This window comes from Leptinotarsa decemlineata, unplaced genomic scaffold (assembly GCF_025532065.1).
Source record: "Leptinotarsa decemlineata unplaced genomic scaffold, Ldec_3_MD MMD2_tig00000199_RagTag_RagTag, whole genome shotgun sequence".
NCBI lineage: Eukaryota > Metazoa > Arthropoda > Insecta > Coleoptera > Chrysomelidae > Leptinotarsa > Leptinotarsa decemlineata.
This window is the reverse complement of record NW_027412544.1, coordinates 10,566,545-10,580,847: the sequence shown is the minus strand read 5'-3', so window position 1 is coordinate 10,580,847 and position 14,303 is coordinate 10,566,545. Positions and strand designations below refer to the sequence as shown.

Below are 14,303 nucleotides of genomic sequence, written 5' to 3'. Positions count from 1 at the left end.
TCTATTTATCTTTTATATATATATATATATATATATATATATATATATATATATATATATATATATATATATCTTCTTTGTATATCCAGCAGTCAAGCTGCTGGAAAATAATTCCATGAAAATAATATATATATATATGTTCTGAATGCCTGTCGAAAAACAATTACTTCCCCGGCTAATACCATGCTGGATATTGAAATTTATCTGACAGACGTTAATGCCAGATACTTCACAGAGGTTACTCTTGCAGATGTTTCTTGATCATCCAGCAGCACGACCATGCTGAAATTATTCAAGTAGATGGTCTACAGAACGGTTTCGAGGTATTGTCTCAAGTCAGTGTTGAAATTAGTGCAGGAATTAAGTCCAACAGGACTCAACTGCATGTATGAAATCTTCGTCTAAGAGATAGATTGTTAACTAGTGACAGCTCCATCTCGTGAACAAATTCCCAAGCAAATGAACCAAATAATCATTGTAAGAAACTAGTTGGTATATCAATTATTTCAATTGGTGACATAATGGTAATAAATTCCATTGTATCAAGGGGGAGTAAGTACGTGTAGATTATATGTAGACCTTCTATGTCCATTCCTCTGTTTTAGTAGCTGCTTCGGAAATGTTTAGATGTCAACGCTCATATGGGTTCAAAGATAAACGAATATTATTGATACTCGAATGTGTGAGTTTTGTAACATCCTTTGTCATACTCTCGAATTGGTCGGTGTTTCGGAAGCCAATGATTATGTATTGAAGTCTTTCGGAGCTATTGGTTGTTTCCACGGCCCATATATCTGAGGCTGTATCACGAACTGACGGTAATTCATTAAGATTAGCATTATTACTTACACATCAAATCATTGTGGTGAGTATGACAAGTTTTCAAACAATATCCACTTGCTCGCCACCCATTTCATGAAGGATTTCATCGAATATAAAGGCGATGGCATTATTGGATAGGTCACACTGCTTGGTCACACCAGATGGCGTGAACTATCTGCAATATTGAGTATGAGATCCTGATAGTTGACAGGGATTCTGATTTTATCAGAATTCTCAGATACCTCATATTTCCACTAATACATAACCTTTTATTGCTAGCAGCAGAAAATGTTGACTAATCGTCGCCTTCTGGGTGATCTATTCAACTAATCTATTCCATTTTGTGTGATTTCATTCATATCATTCACTTTACAATAATAACAGAAGATTTTTCTCTGAGGTGGACCATTATCCACATCAGAATTACTGCTGCGGTCCTGACAGTACTGATAATTCAAGACGACGATATCGTTATGTAGGTTTTATGGTAGCTTGTCCCATATAGATGTAATTTCATATGAGGTTCTACATTGGTGTCATTATTCAATGTCTTTATCTGGAGAAACTTCAGACATAAATGACCACACCACAATGTGGTGAATTGCTGCTGACGTTCATAGTTATGAAATAGTATTAGTTGGTCCCAAAAAAAACTGCGAATAATTTTTTTTGGTGGAGTTAAATCGCCGAAACTATCAAAGTATTTTACTAAGACATCACTTTTTCCGTATGCTTCCCAATAAGTCCCCGGACCATCTCGACCATTGAAATTGTCTATAGCGGATTCATATCGATGGGGTTTTCTTGTTGGCAGATCCACGAAAATACGAAATCGCCAATTTCTTGGCATAATATTTGAGGTCAACGTCAGAGAGGGCTTTTCACGGTAGTTATATATTCTAGAGGTTTTTCTTTTGGATTTTCAGCCTTCATTTGTATCCCTCTACTACTCTTATTTCGAGCGATTGTCTCCATGCGTATATTATAGTGGTTTATACAATTGCTCACTACTGGATTTTGCTGATTGAACTGCTTTGGTTATGCCAGCTGTAGCATTTGCTAAACTACCTAGCGCTGATAATCTGGGAAAGATTAGTATGAGCTGTAGAATTTCACCAATTTTTGGGATTGATATTATGCGCGGAATAATTTTGTGATAATTTTTCTCAGTTTTCACGGTAATAAACGGTGATGTAATAAATTTACCGTTTGTTTGAATATTATTGACAATGTTCCTTAGGCCAATTTCACAGTTCAAGACTTTCATATTCTCAAACAGTGTTAACAGATTTGAGATCTATGAGGAAAAAAAAGGATGGAATTAAAAAGAAAAAGTTAGAATGAGTTATCAGCTGGGTTATATGAATGTTTTATATAATGGTATTTCAATTCTTAAACAGTAAAATAGTTACTTCACTTTTGCAATTTTTGCTTAGTCTGCAGTAGATTGATTGTTTATTTTTCAATTTTCCAAATGTTCCAATAGTTATTCCGCTATTCCAGACGGAAAAAGGCATCTGCTACCGTGAAAATGAGGATTAGGAACAATCTCAGGCCCTGACGAAGCTATTTTCCAGCTTTTTTGGCCGTGGTCTGCAGGTTTTTATGTCTGACGTTTCGTCTGCTATTGCGGTGACATTATTGAAGGCAATGAGGTAGCGGTCGGAGTGCTCGAATTGTTCTCAACCCATCAATTGCTTTGACACGAAAACCTACAGACCATTGCCAAAAACCCAGAAAACAACTTTGAAAACGAAAATACGAAATCGCCAATTTCTTGGCATAATATTTGAGGTCGACGTCAGAGAGGGCTTTTCACGGTAGTTATATATTCTAGAGGTTTTTCTTTTGGATTTTCAGCCTTCATTTGTATCCCTCTACTACTCTTATTTCGAGCGATTGTCTCCATGCGTATATTATAGTGGTTTATACAATTGCTCCCTACTGGATTTTGCTGATTGAACTGCTTTGGTTATGCCAGCTGTAGCATTTGCTAAACTACCTAGCGCTGATAATCTGGGAAAGATTAGTATGAGCTGTAGAATTTCACCAATTTTTGGGATTGATATTATGCGCGGAATGCGATATTATTCCTGTCTGCGGGTTTTATTTTTACTACCTGCAGTTTTAGGATATTTGCGCGCTGCTCCCAGCTCCATGTCAGTAGCCCTGGGTTGCATTAATTCGGACCCCATGATATTCATTATTAGCAGAGCAATTACTTTTTACTGAAATAATTGCCGTCAATCAATGCCAAGCGGATTCCTGAAGCTGCTGATCTGCCTTGTGCCTGGCCGCAAGATCATCTGGATTGTATGAGTATGCAATGTCGTGCTCTTTACATGTGAAATCAAACTGATTGACGCACGGATCACCCTTTTTCAACCTCTTCTGTAATTTCGTACCAGATCCATAATACTGATAACCCGGCAAGTGCAATTCAAATGTTAGATTATTATTGAGATTACTGACTATTCCTCGGCAGCTGATCTCTATTTGAATGTGTTGAAAGAAAAAAAACTGTTTTTTCGTTAACCAGCATCCAACAAGATGCCTCAATTATATAGTCTCCAACTGCAATACAGTTTACTGCATTACAGTTAAAAGTACATCCCAACTCAAAATAGAAGAATCTGAGGAGGGGCACAAGGAAAATAATGCCAAAGAGGCTTCAAAGACAAATTCCAGAATAAGAAGCATCGAAGATAGCTAGTGGAGCTGATGAGATGCAAAAGCACATATAAAAGTTACTATCAGGAACACCCTCTACGGGATTCACATCAACTTCGAAACGGGAAAACTACGTTTGGGTACGGCTGACGTAGAGTTTATCGATGAGAAAATCATATTCAAGAAAGGCGGTAGAGGTGTCATTACTTATCAAGGTACTTCAAAACTACATAAATTGATGGATGTAGCCGTTAACACGTCGTTGGAGATTATCATGAAAAATGAGAGATGAAACTTCCTACGTTTTTATATCATTTCTTTTTGTAACTAATTTTTCTGCAGTTTTGTCATATATTGTAGGACGAAATTGCAGTAACCTACTAAAGAAGGTACTGGTGTGATGAAATTACCCTCCCAGAAAAAATATAATCGAAATGAACATATTTATTGTGTTTATTGGAATTTACCCGCGGCTGGCAATTAATTCGCGTGTCGAAAAAAAAATGTTGCTGGGTTTTACTCTTTTGCCAAATCAATTGCCAATCAATGGAATTGGCCGCTGTGGTAGTGCGCCCGACTCACGATCAGAAGACAGTGGGTTCAATTCCTGCCTCGACCAGATATTTTTCTCGATAGAATTTATCTGGTTGAAGCTGGGATGATTCTGCAACTGCAATAAGAGTCACACGTTAAAAGGTAAGACCTCGTTAGTCCTTAGCTCGCACAAGTTTCTCAACTTCTGAGAGTTGTCGTTCGTATGGGGGCGACAGCTGATTAACGGAAAAACAGATTTTTAAACAGAATGTTGACCGCGGGATTGTAGAACTTTCATGGTCTGTGCATGTGCTACATTTGATTAGAATCTGAGATCTACCAAAAAAACACTTTTGTAGTGGCATGTGTAGTCCGAAATAAAAAGCGATTATTCTATGAGGATAGGAAGTGGTCGTCGTCTTCGTAATTACGATAGATTCAGGAACGATAGGGCGGTGAGAGGTGAGCTTGATATTTCTAAGACCTTTGACCGTATGTGGCATGCGTGTTTGCTGCCCAAACTTCGATGCTATGGCTTGTCGGACCATTTTTGTGTATGGCTCTTCAGCTTTCTGAGAGAACGTTCCCTGCAAGTGGCTGTCGATGGATATCTCTCGAATACTTTCACCATCAATGATGGTGTTTCCCAGGGATCCATATTGTCTCCAACCCTCTTTTTATTGTATATCAACGACTTATTGAAAAAAAAAAAGAAAACAATATATTGCTTTGCTGACGACAGCAGACTTATATCGTCATTACATTTGTCTTGTGTACATCAGTCAACAGGATGTGTACTCCTAGAAAAGGATTAGGGATAGGTTTAGTCTATGACTATAGAAGATGGTGGTGGACTATCCTGTATGGTGTAAAAGGAAGATCAAGAGAATCTTCATTGTCAGAATCCTCATCGTCCGTCTCCCTAGGAAATAGTAATTTGAATTACTGTTGCGTTGCTTTTTCTTGTCATGAATCGATTTATTGCAAGATGATTATAAAAAGATGATCATGTTTGCTATAGATGACATTTTTTGTGGCCAATTTAAAAATCTCCAACTGTTTCCTCTGTTGAGAATACCGACCATAAAATTACACTCATTTGGATTTAGTGCTAGGGAGATTCAAGTAGTGACTATTTGGTTATATAAATTTCTCCTCGAAATGTCCACAACAAAAAAATTATTATTTCATAAACTACACCACAAATCAAATCGTGAGGTATAGTTTATGAAATTACTATGGATCTTCATCAAGTAACGGCCGAATCAATCAGAAAAATATAGTTATGAAAAAAAAGCTCATGATGAGTTACGGAAGGTGAAACATATACAAACTGTTTTTGAAAAGTAAGTCCTTCCGCTACTACCACAATTTCTAGCAGTGCCCATCATATGTTGAAATTGAAAAGAAATATGTTGTGGTCTCAAAAATAAGATATTTATATAAGGAAAATAAGCAAATGAAGGTACTGTTGGAGATATTTGATTAATGCTTCAGATGATAGCTTTATTGGTTTCCAAGTCCATATGTAATAACCACTGATACATAAACTCGTGATAGTATATAATTCAATATATAGCATTAAACCTCGCGTAGGAACTGTTGTCTATGCACACGATACAGCGTTTCCATATTCTCCTACCTCTCTACATCTTTATGCGAGATGGCGATGAATGTAAAAACCATTGAGAATTGACAAAATGGAAAATGATGTTTTTTCTTGGCTTTGGCTACATTCATTTTTACTTCAAGAATGTACACCAGTAACTGTAAAATGCCCATGTCAAAAAAATTGTGTGAAAATGCATCGATAATTATTATTTATACCTAAGAGTTTGAAAAATAAATAATTGTTCTATACAATAAAATATCAGATAATATTACATTTAATCACTCAAGAGATCTGAATCCGATAAGATTTATTATTGTTTTATGTTTCCGTCCACTTTCGTCCGCTTATAGGTTTATCTCTTTGTTTCATAAAGATATTCGAATATGAAATAATCCATTTCATGTATAAATATAATATGCTTTTTAAAAAGTTCCAAGGAAAATGCAGTTTTCTTGGCGAACATAAGATCATATAATATTGAGATAAAAAATAGTCTTCCTCAATCCAATGATGGAATTCTACATCTACCTCGTTATGATAATGCAAGTAGAACAATATATCAAAAATTAAAAACAAACATTTTATTCTTTGAAAAATGTATTTCAGTTTGGTCATTATTGGAAATACCCGGACTGATTGTGAAAGGTAAATGATAGAACAGAATAACCAACAGACCAAAAATACTCACTAGAAACTTTTGACAATTTTGTGATAATTTTCCTCAGTTTTCACGGTAATAAATAGTAATTTGATGAATTTACCGTTTGTTTCAAAATGATTGACAATGTTCCTTAGGCGAATTTTACAGTTCAAGACTTTCATAGTCTCGAACAGTGTTAACAGATTTGAGATCTATGAGAAAAAAAGGATGGAATTGAAAAGAAAAAATTAGAATGAGTTATCAGCTGTATTATATGAATGTTTTTATATCATGGTATTTCAATTCTTAAACAGTAAAATAGTTTCTCGAGTATTGAAACAGGAGATCTCCAGCAAAAACAGTGGACCTGAAACACTTAACATGATGCTTCACTTTTGCAATTTTTGATTAGTCTGCAGTGGATTGATTGTTAATTTTTCAATGTTTCAAATGTTTCAATAGTTATTCCGCTATTCCAGACGGAAAAAGGCATCTGCTACCGTGACAATGAGGATTAGGAACAATCTCAGGCCCTGACAAAGCTATTTTCCAGCTTTTTTGGCCGTGGTCTGCAGGTTTTTATGCCTGACGTTTCGTCTGCTATTGCGGTGACATTATTGAAGGCAATGAGGTAACGGTCAGAGTGCTCGAATTTTTCTCAACGCATCAATTGCTTTGACACGGAAACCTACAGACCATTGCCAAAAACCCAGAAAACAACTTTGAAAACGGCCGAGAAAGTTAACACTGTTTAATCTTAGGCCGTTTGAAAAAATACCTCATTGCTACTATAAAGTAATTTTTGAGATTTTTGATGAAGAAACGATAATTGAACTCATTGTTGATCCCTTGATTTAGGACAGTTATTCAGAACCTCGATCTTCGTTGAATCCGTTGTTATTCCCTACTGACATATCCATGCCATTACATGTAATTTCTTTTTCCTCAATTGGTTACTTAGTGCCAAATGAATTCTGTTAGTTCAGACTTCCATTGCCTGATATTATATAAAATGATTTGAAATCCCTGTCTGGTGATGACTGTCCTCATCTGAAGACGATTGTTTTTTTTGTTGTTTATTTCCAAAAAAAGTTTCAGCAACGAAACGTTGGCAGTTATTCAGGAGGAATGTCCTGAATAAGTTTCATCGTTCAATTTCAGATTCACCCTTGGAATGCATTGTTGAATTATGAAATAAAATTGAAACAAATAGTTATTTTCGATTCAATCATTTATTATAATACTGACTTCTATATACATAACAGCTTAACCTATAACCAAAATAAATAAATGGTGAAAATTAAATGTAACAGAATAGTAGAACTGTATAATAAACCACATAAAGAAAATTACTTCAAAATAATTCTCATTTCTAAAAGAACTCTTCAAATTCTTCATAACTGTTTTTCATTAGGATCATCACCTGTTTATTCTCAGTCTACTTTTGGGTAAACTATCAGTATCAGTGAATTTTCAGCTAGATCAGATAAATGTAAACTAGTTTTTGGTGGACTGGAACAATATCTGTCAACACTTTCAAAAAATTGAGTCTTTTCTAATATTTATGAGGTATTATTAACATTACGCATAGCACTATCATTGTCCGTAGAATTGGCGATCAGAATCAACTTATTTCTTAAAGAAGAAATGCGGTGAAAGATTGAACTGATCCTGTAGAATATCAGGACGACCACCAGCCCTAATGTCTTTCCACAATGACAGGTCAACAGCTGGTAAGGCTTCACATGGAACAACGGCATTTCTGAAATGAACAAATGTATTTCTTTGATCATGATCAACAAATAAAATATTTCAGTTAAATTCTGGAATATCAACCATCCCTGGTCATCCCTAAAAGAAACAATCTCAGGTGTACCGCAGGGAAGTATTTTAGGACCCTTGATGTTTTCAGTGTTTATTTTTGATTACCCCACTTTCTTATCACATCGTCAAGTACATCTATGTGCAGAAGATATACAGTTATATTTGTCTTCTTATAACACCGATACAGAAAGTTGCGTGGCCACATATTTGCACAAAATATTCCTATACTCGGAGAATCATGGACTGAAATTCAATCCAAATAAAACTCTGGCTTATGCATAGAGTCTCGAAGATAAATAGTAGAAACTCAGTTTAGCTTTAGGCTCACTCTCAATAACGCAGACATTGACTGCTGACAGTGCTAAAAATCTTGGCGTAACCATAGATAGCTCTTTGTCTTTCCATGAACATGTGACAAACATTTTCAAAGTATCATTCTTCAAACTCAAATCGCTATATTAAGAGTTATTAGCAACTATTTGATGTATTATTTTTTTCTCTTCTCTATTATTGTTATGATAGTAAATAAGTAGGTTTATAATTATTTTCTTATACTCACTGTATAATTTTTGGGAGGGGTGAAAGATAGCCTTTGGCTAACCCTTTTCCTTTTATGTATAAATGTATTTTCATGCATAATAAACGATATCATTATTATTATAGAAAATTATTGATAGACAAGTATAAAACAGGTACTGAGAAGTATTTCCTATAACACATATTTATTTGTGAGTTTCAGTAGTTGGACTTCTATTGTCTTATATTATATAAAATGATTTGAAATTCCTGAATCAATAAAATTCAAAATAAATTATATTATGAAAATTATATTCAGCAAAAAACCCTGAAGGGGGGTTCATGCATTTGTTGCTTAATCCACGATTGTGGTTACTAACAATCGAAACGTCGTGAAGTAACTTGGCTTGAAATCTCTTTCAAGTGTTTTTCATTCAATTGTTCAATTTTCAACTATTGCTTGTATTTTATTTAATCGTGATTTCAGTATTCATTTCAAACAAATTTAGTTCACTTCGAGTATAGGTATCTGAATATGCAACTTCAGTTGTTATTTCAGAAATACAAACATCTCACTACTTTTCCACTGGAAGTATTACTGTTAATTACCTGTAAGAAATTCTCTCAAATCCTCTTGGCTGCATTGCTCTCACATTATGAGCGTTATCACACATCAATCTTGATATGCTACTCTTTCGAATTTCGTTAAGTTGTTCTAGTGTGAATCCATTTTCGCCTCCATTTTCAAAGAAAAACCTGTCTCCTTTTCTTGTTCGGTAGAATTGTTCTGTTAGAATAGAAAGGAATGTAGGTCCTGCTAAAGTTCCAGGAACATTTGCTTCTAAAGATCCACCAACTGTCAAATCAACATCGTCTGGACTCTCATAGAGACTCTTCAATTTCTCAACATTCTGTAAAAAAACAGTTTTTCTAGATAATTATTACTGTTTGAAGGAAAATCATGAAACGACATGTGAAATGACCAGTAAAGTTAGAAGATTTAAACAAAAACTTTAAATTTTCATTTTGTTTTTTGATTTTTCACTAATGCAATCTGTCATCGAAAATATATGGCATACCTTCATTGAAATTGCCATGCGAATGAAACATTATAAAAATATAAGCATTAAAGCAATCGAATAAGTATAAAGATTTAATAGAGTAGAGATTACATTAGAAAATAAATATATCGAAATGAAATTTGGAAATATTCATCTCTCCCAACGTTCTACATAGTAGGTTCTGGTAAATGCCGAAAAATAACTACTTCTCCGGCTAATACCTCCTGAAGTTTAAGTAACACTTTGCAAGATACCTCACCGAGGTTAATCTTGCAAATGTTCATCCAGCAGCAGGATCATGCAGAAATCAGTCGCGTAGATCACATACAGACCGGTTTCGAGGTAATACCTCCCATCAGTGCAGGAAAGATCCGACCCAAACAGGAGTGTGCTCTGAAATCGAACCGCGTTGAAATTAATATCTTCGTGGTATTAGCCGGGGAAGTAGTTGTTTTTTGCCAAGAATTTACCAGAATCAACTGTGTAGATACGTTAGGAAGATGAGTATTTCGAGAGACCATTTCAAAATATTAATTTTTTTATACATAAGTTTTTAATTCTTCATAACTCATGAATGTATTATTTCTGCCCACTCTGTGCTTTACACAACTTTATGTTGACGTACATCTGATCTATATATTGGTATATACATACATTTGAAAAAGTAAATAAAAAAGCAAATCGTCGAAACACAATTCAGGGTCAGGGAAAAAAAAAGAAAATTTCTGGAGAACTGTTTTTATGTGGAATAAACTTCCTGACAACGTTTTTCCAAATGGATTTATTCTCCAGCGATTTAAATCCAATGTGAATCGCTACTTTCGCACAGGTGCCGCTCTGAGAGTGCCTTAAGGATTTTCCTGTAGTGCTTAAAAAAAGATTGGAAATTTTTCGGGATACTACTAGCACAGACTATGCTATTCCAAATTTCGATTTAAATTTCAACAACTGTGTAGTGGAAAGCGCTCCAAATTTCTTGGAATTTTCAGTTCAACAAAATTCGATCAATTCATTTGTGAATGTTGATATTCACCATTCTGTTTTGAACATAACGGTGGAATATATTTCCGATTACTACCAGAATTTCAAAACAAATGCTAATGGACAATTCAACATCAGATAAACCAATTTTTTTAACAAATATTCAACTTGATTTCAGGAGCAGATTGATTTGATTTGTTGATGTGTTTTGATGTAGAGACATCATGTAGAAGATTTAATATTGAACTTCATGAACTTGGGAATTTCCGTTTCAGTAGAGTTTGTCAATTTTCTCACCGGCTATGACTCATACAGGCGCTGATGACGAATTTACACTTCAACACTCCTCTATTAGGCTTTTTGAAAACATGGCATTCAATTGTAGCATTGTATGGTTAAAAATCGTCCTGGCGCACGTTCATAGGGTTATACTACACTAAAATTATATTCACGATTCAAGTTGGCTTATTTAACTTTATTGTTAAAAAGACGTGTTCTCGATTCAAGTTGGTAAATTTCAGTTCCATTGTTAAAAAGTTGTTATATTTCACTGAAATTGTCAGTTAGACTCGTTTTCTTTCTACAAGGTACGTTGTTTATTTGAATTATTATTATTATTATTAGCAGTTGCAAACAATTTCTGAAAACATTTTTCAATTACATCACAATTTGGTTATTCAAAATTAGTTTCTGATAACCTTTTCATCAGCGGTAAAACATATACACTTTTTGATCAAATATATGTTTTTTGTAACGCAAATATTTTGATTTATTATAAATACTCTTTATGAAACAAAAGAGATAGAGCTAAAACTAAAAACCATAAAAAAATCTCAATTCAAATTTGAATGGATTACTTCTGAAATCCGTCATTTAGTTTCTGAACTTTTCAATTCTATTATTACCCGTGTTAAGACATTAGTAATTTACGATTTTATTATATCTTCCAAATTATTTTATTATCGGTAGACTTGGAAATGTTTCAGTGCCGACATTTTCATCGTAAGCTCTTCATACTGTCAACACAACACAAAATAAATTCATCGATTGATGCAGAACTGCATTTAGTTACTGAAATATTTGTAAAATGTTGAAAAACTGAAGGAGTTTGATTCATATGAGTCAAATTGTTATTATAAAAAGCACAAAATGTTCATTCAATGAGTTGATGATATTTTCTTTCATGATGTTTAAAATTTACAATCTGAAGTCAACAATCAAGTAGACTTCAGTTAGTATGAAAAAGCTTGAGAAAGCTATTTTATAGCGAAACACGTGTTGTGGTTGTGCGCGGTTTTGTAAACTGTCTACTGGAAAACTCACAATAAAGTGTAACTTAAACTTCAGGAGTGTTTTACAACAATTTGTTTATTTCCTTGTTATAGATGAAAGTTTACAAACATGTGAAGTTCCAAAAAGTAATTCACAGACGAAGTCTGTGAAATACTTCTATAAGTTTATGCCAACCGAGAAATATCGACAAACTCTAACAGTTCCTGTAGGCTATCTACAAAAGTGAATACTTTCTATTAAACCAATTTTCAACTTGTCAAGTGTGAACTTTGTTTATACTATTTCAGTTCTATCAAACGATCAGTTGAGTCAATGTTTTCAGTTTTTACATGAATAATTTCGTGCTTCTTACCGTAGAAGCTACATGTAGATATTTTCAAGGTCATAGACGATAAGAAAATCAAATACCTCTATAATGAAATTTTTTGAGAGAGCAATCCTGAAGAACTTGCTTATGAGAATTAGAAAATGCATAGAGGTGAATATTATCACAAACATCACAGGCAGATAAAGTGCTGAATTCAAAATAGTGAAGCATACGATCATTGCATGAAAAGTGAAAGTCATTGTATAGAGAATTGAACTTGTCATACGGAATGTTACAAAACCACTCTTTCCATTTAAAAAATGGCGCTCTCTCGGCAGCAAGTTATGCCGCACTATTGACTTTTTTATTCAAAAGTACTGAAAATTATTCATTTTAACAACAATTTTTTTCGACTCTGATATCTTGCTCCGTTCGAAATTTAAAATTGGCGAAGGTAATTTTTACGTCAGCACTGTAAAATAATGATTTAGTCTTCAACTCACCTCTATCTTCATTACATCAAGGAAGTCTTCGAATATTTGAGCTCTTGGCAGTCCAGCAAATTGTCTCAGATCATTATAAGACGCTAAACCATGGTCTCTGTTCCTTTGAACATCAAATGATTTGAGATCTGACCCGAAAGGTCGTCCTGCTCTGAATAAGTACTGAGTAATCTACAATGAAAAAATTGAATTCGTATTTCCATCTTGACAAAAAGTTTATAATTTCATGAAAAATGTTATATTACGAACTGATTGCTAATGAAAGGGCGAATACTTTAGCGGCATGGAATAATTATTTTTGCTGTAGGTGGGTTCATATGTTTAAGCAAGAGTTATGTGTTCTAGTATCAAAATCAGAAAGTCTGCATTGTTTGATAATATTATTTCTGTAAACAAAGTTATCTCACAGCTATCTAGGATCTAACAGACTTGAAAATTTCGAGAGGCTAGTTCTCGAGATCATTTGTTTGTTGAACGTATACGTTCGCGAACGAGTGGTAAGGAATGCATAGTTTCCTCAATGTCAATTTTTCAGCACATCCCGCAACTACTCGTTCTGACGAACATCTACGTTAATTTTGACCGAGGAAAAGATATGGCAACGAGGTACATTGTTAAAAATCCCCAAACTTCAAATGAATCATTTGTCTCCTTGTAGGTATCAGAATTATGATCAAGTGTAATATCGAAGAAAAGAGAATTGAAACTTTCTGTTTTTTACCACTTTTATTTGTAACTAACGTTACTGCAGTTTCGTCTTGTTAAGACATTTTCAAACTTATACATTAAACTAACATTAGCTCTCATATACCACCCCTGTAGGCAAAAATAGAGTTACTTGGCTTGATTGAGTACCTGAATTTACAGTTTATAATGCGGATGTGCTAATTTGAAAACCGGCGAAAAAACTAAATCGATTTGATAGTTTCACAGGTTGCACTTGCAATGTTCATGCTTGTGAATTTCTAAGGATTTTAAATAATTGAGTTTGCAACCCTTCCTTGCATAGTGCAAAATTTCCGTATCGTTTAGATTCGGAAACTTTTGGTTGCATACCAAAAAAGGAATGTTTTGAAAACGTCGAATCATTTTTTCCTAGTCTAAAGGACCTTTCATGTTCAGCATCCCGTTTTTGTAAATTTCGACCACATTGTCCCACATAAATACTATTACACTCCGGAGACTTAAGCTTATAAACTCCAGATTTCTCCAACTCGTTCACCTTATCTTTGGTATTGAAAAGGAAATCAGATAACCTGGCATTGTTTTTTCTGAAGATACCGGCAATTATAATATCTGTTCTTTTTCCAAAATATGTTAGAGTTACCCATTTCTTGATTTCTGGTTGTTTGACCTGAAGGTATATTAATCTGTAAGTGAATTTACGGCTTTGTTTTCTGACTAACTTCTGGATAGTATCTGCCTTGAAACCATTATTATGACCTATCTGTGTAATTATATCAATTTCCCTAGCTATATTATTAGCAGACAAAGGCAGTGAGAATGCTCTGTGCAACATTGAATTGTAGGCTGCTAATTT

At 34.2% G+C, this 14,303-nt stretch overlaps 1 protein-coding gene across 2 annotated transcripts in view; it reads right to left on the bottom strand.

Annotated features, from left to right (window-relative positions):
• Window positions 1-7,491: 7,491 nt before the first annotated feature.
• Window positions 7,492-14,303, bottom strand: part of LOC111511917 (peroxidase) — a 135,175-nt gene continuing 128,363 nt past the window's right edge. For both annotated transcript variants that reach the window (XM_074172919.1, XM_074172920.1), the window contains 3 exons: window positions 12,764-12,934; window positions 9,228-9,529; window positions 7,492-8,040 (listed from right to left, as the gene is read on the bottom strand). In XM_074172919.1, the coding sequence (XP_074029020.1) occupies window positions 7,908-8,040; window positions 9,228-9,529; window positions 12,764-12,934 (606 nt within the window). In that variant the 3' untranslated portion in view covers window positions 7,492-7,907. The remainder of the gene's footprint in view (window positions 8,041-9,227; window positions 9,530-12,763; window positions 12,935-14,303) is intronic.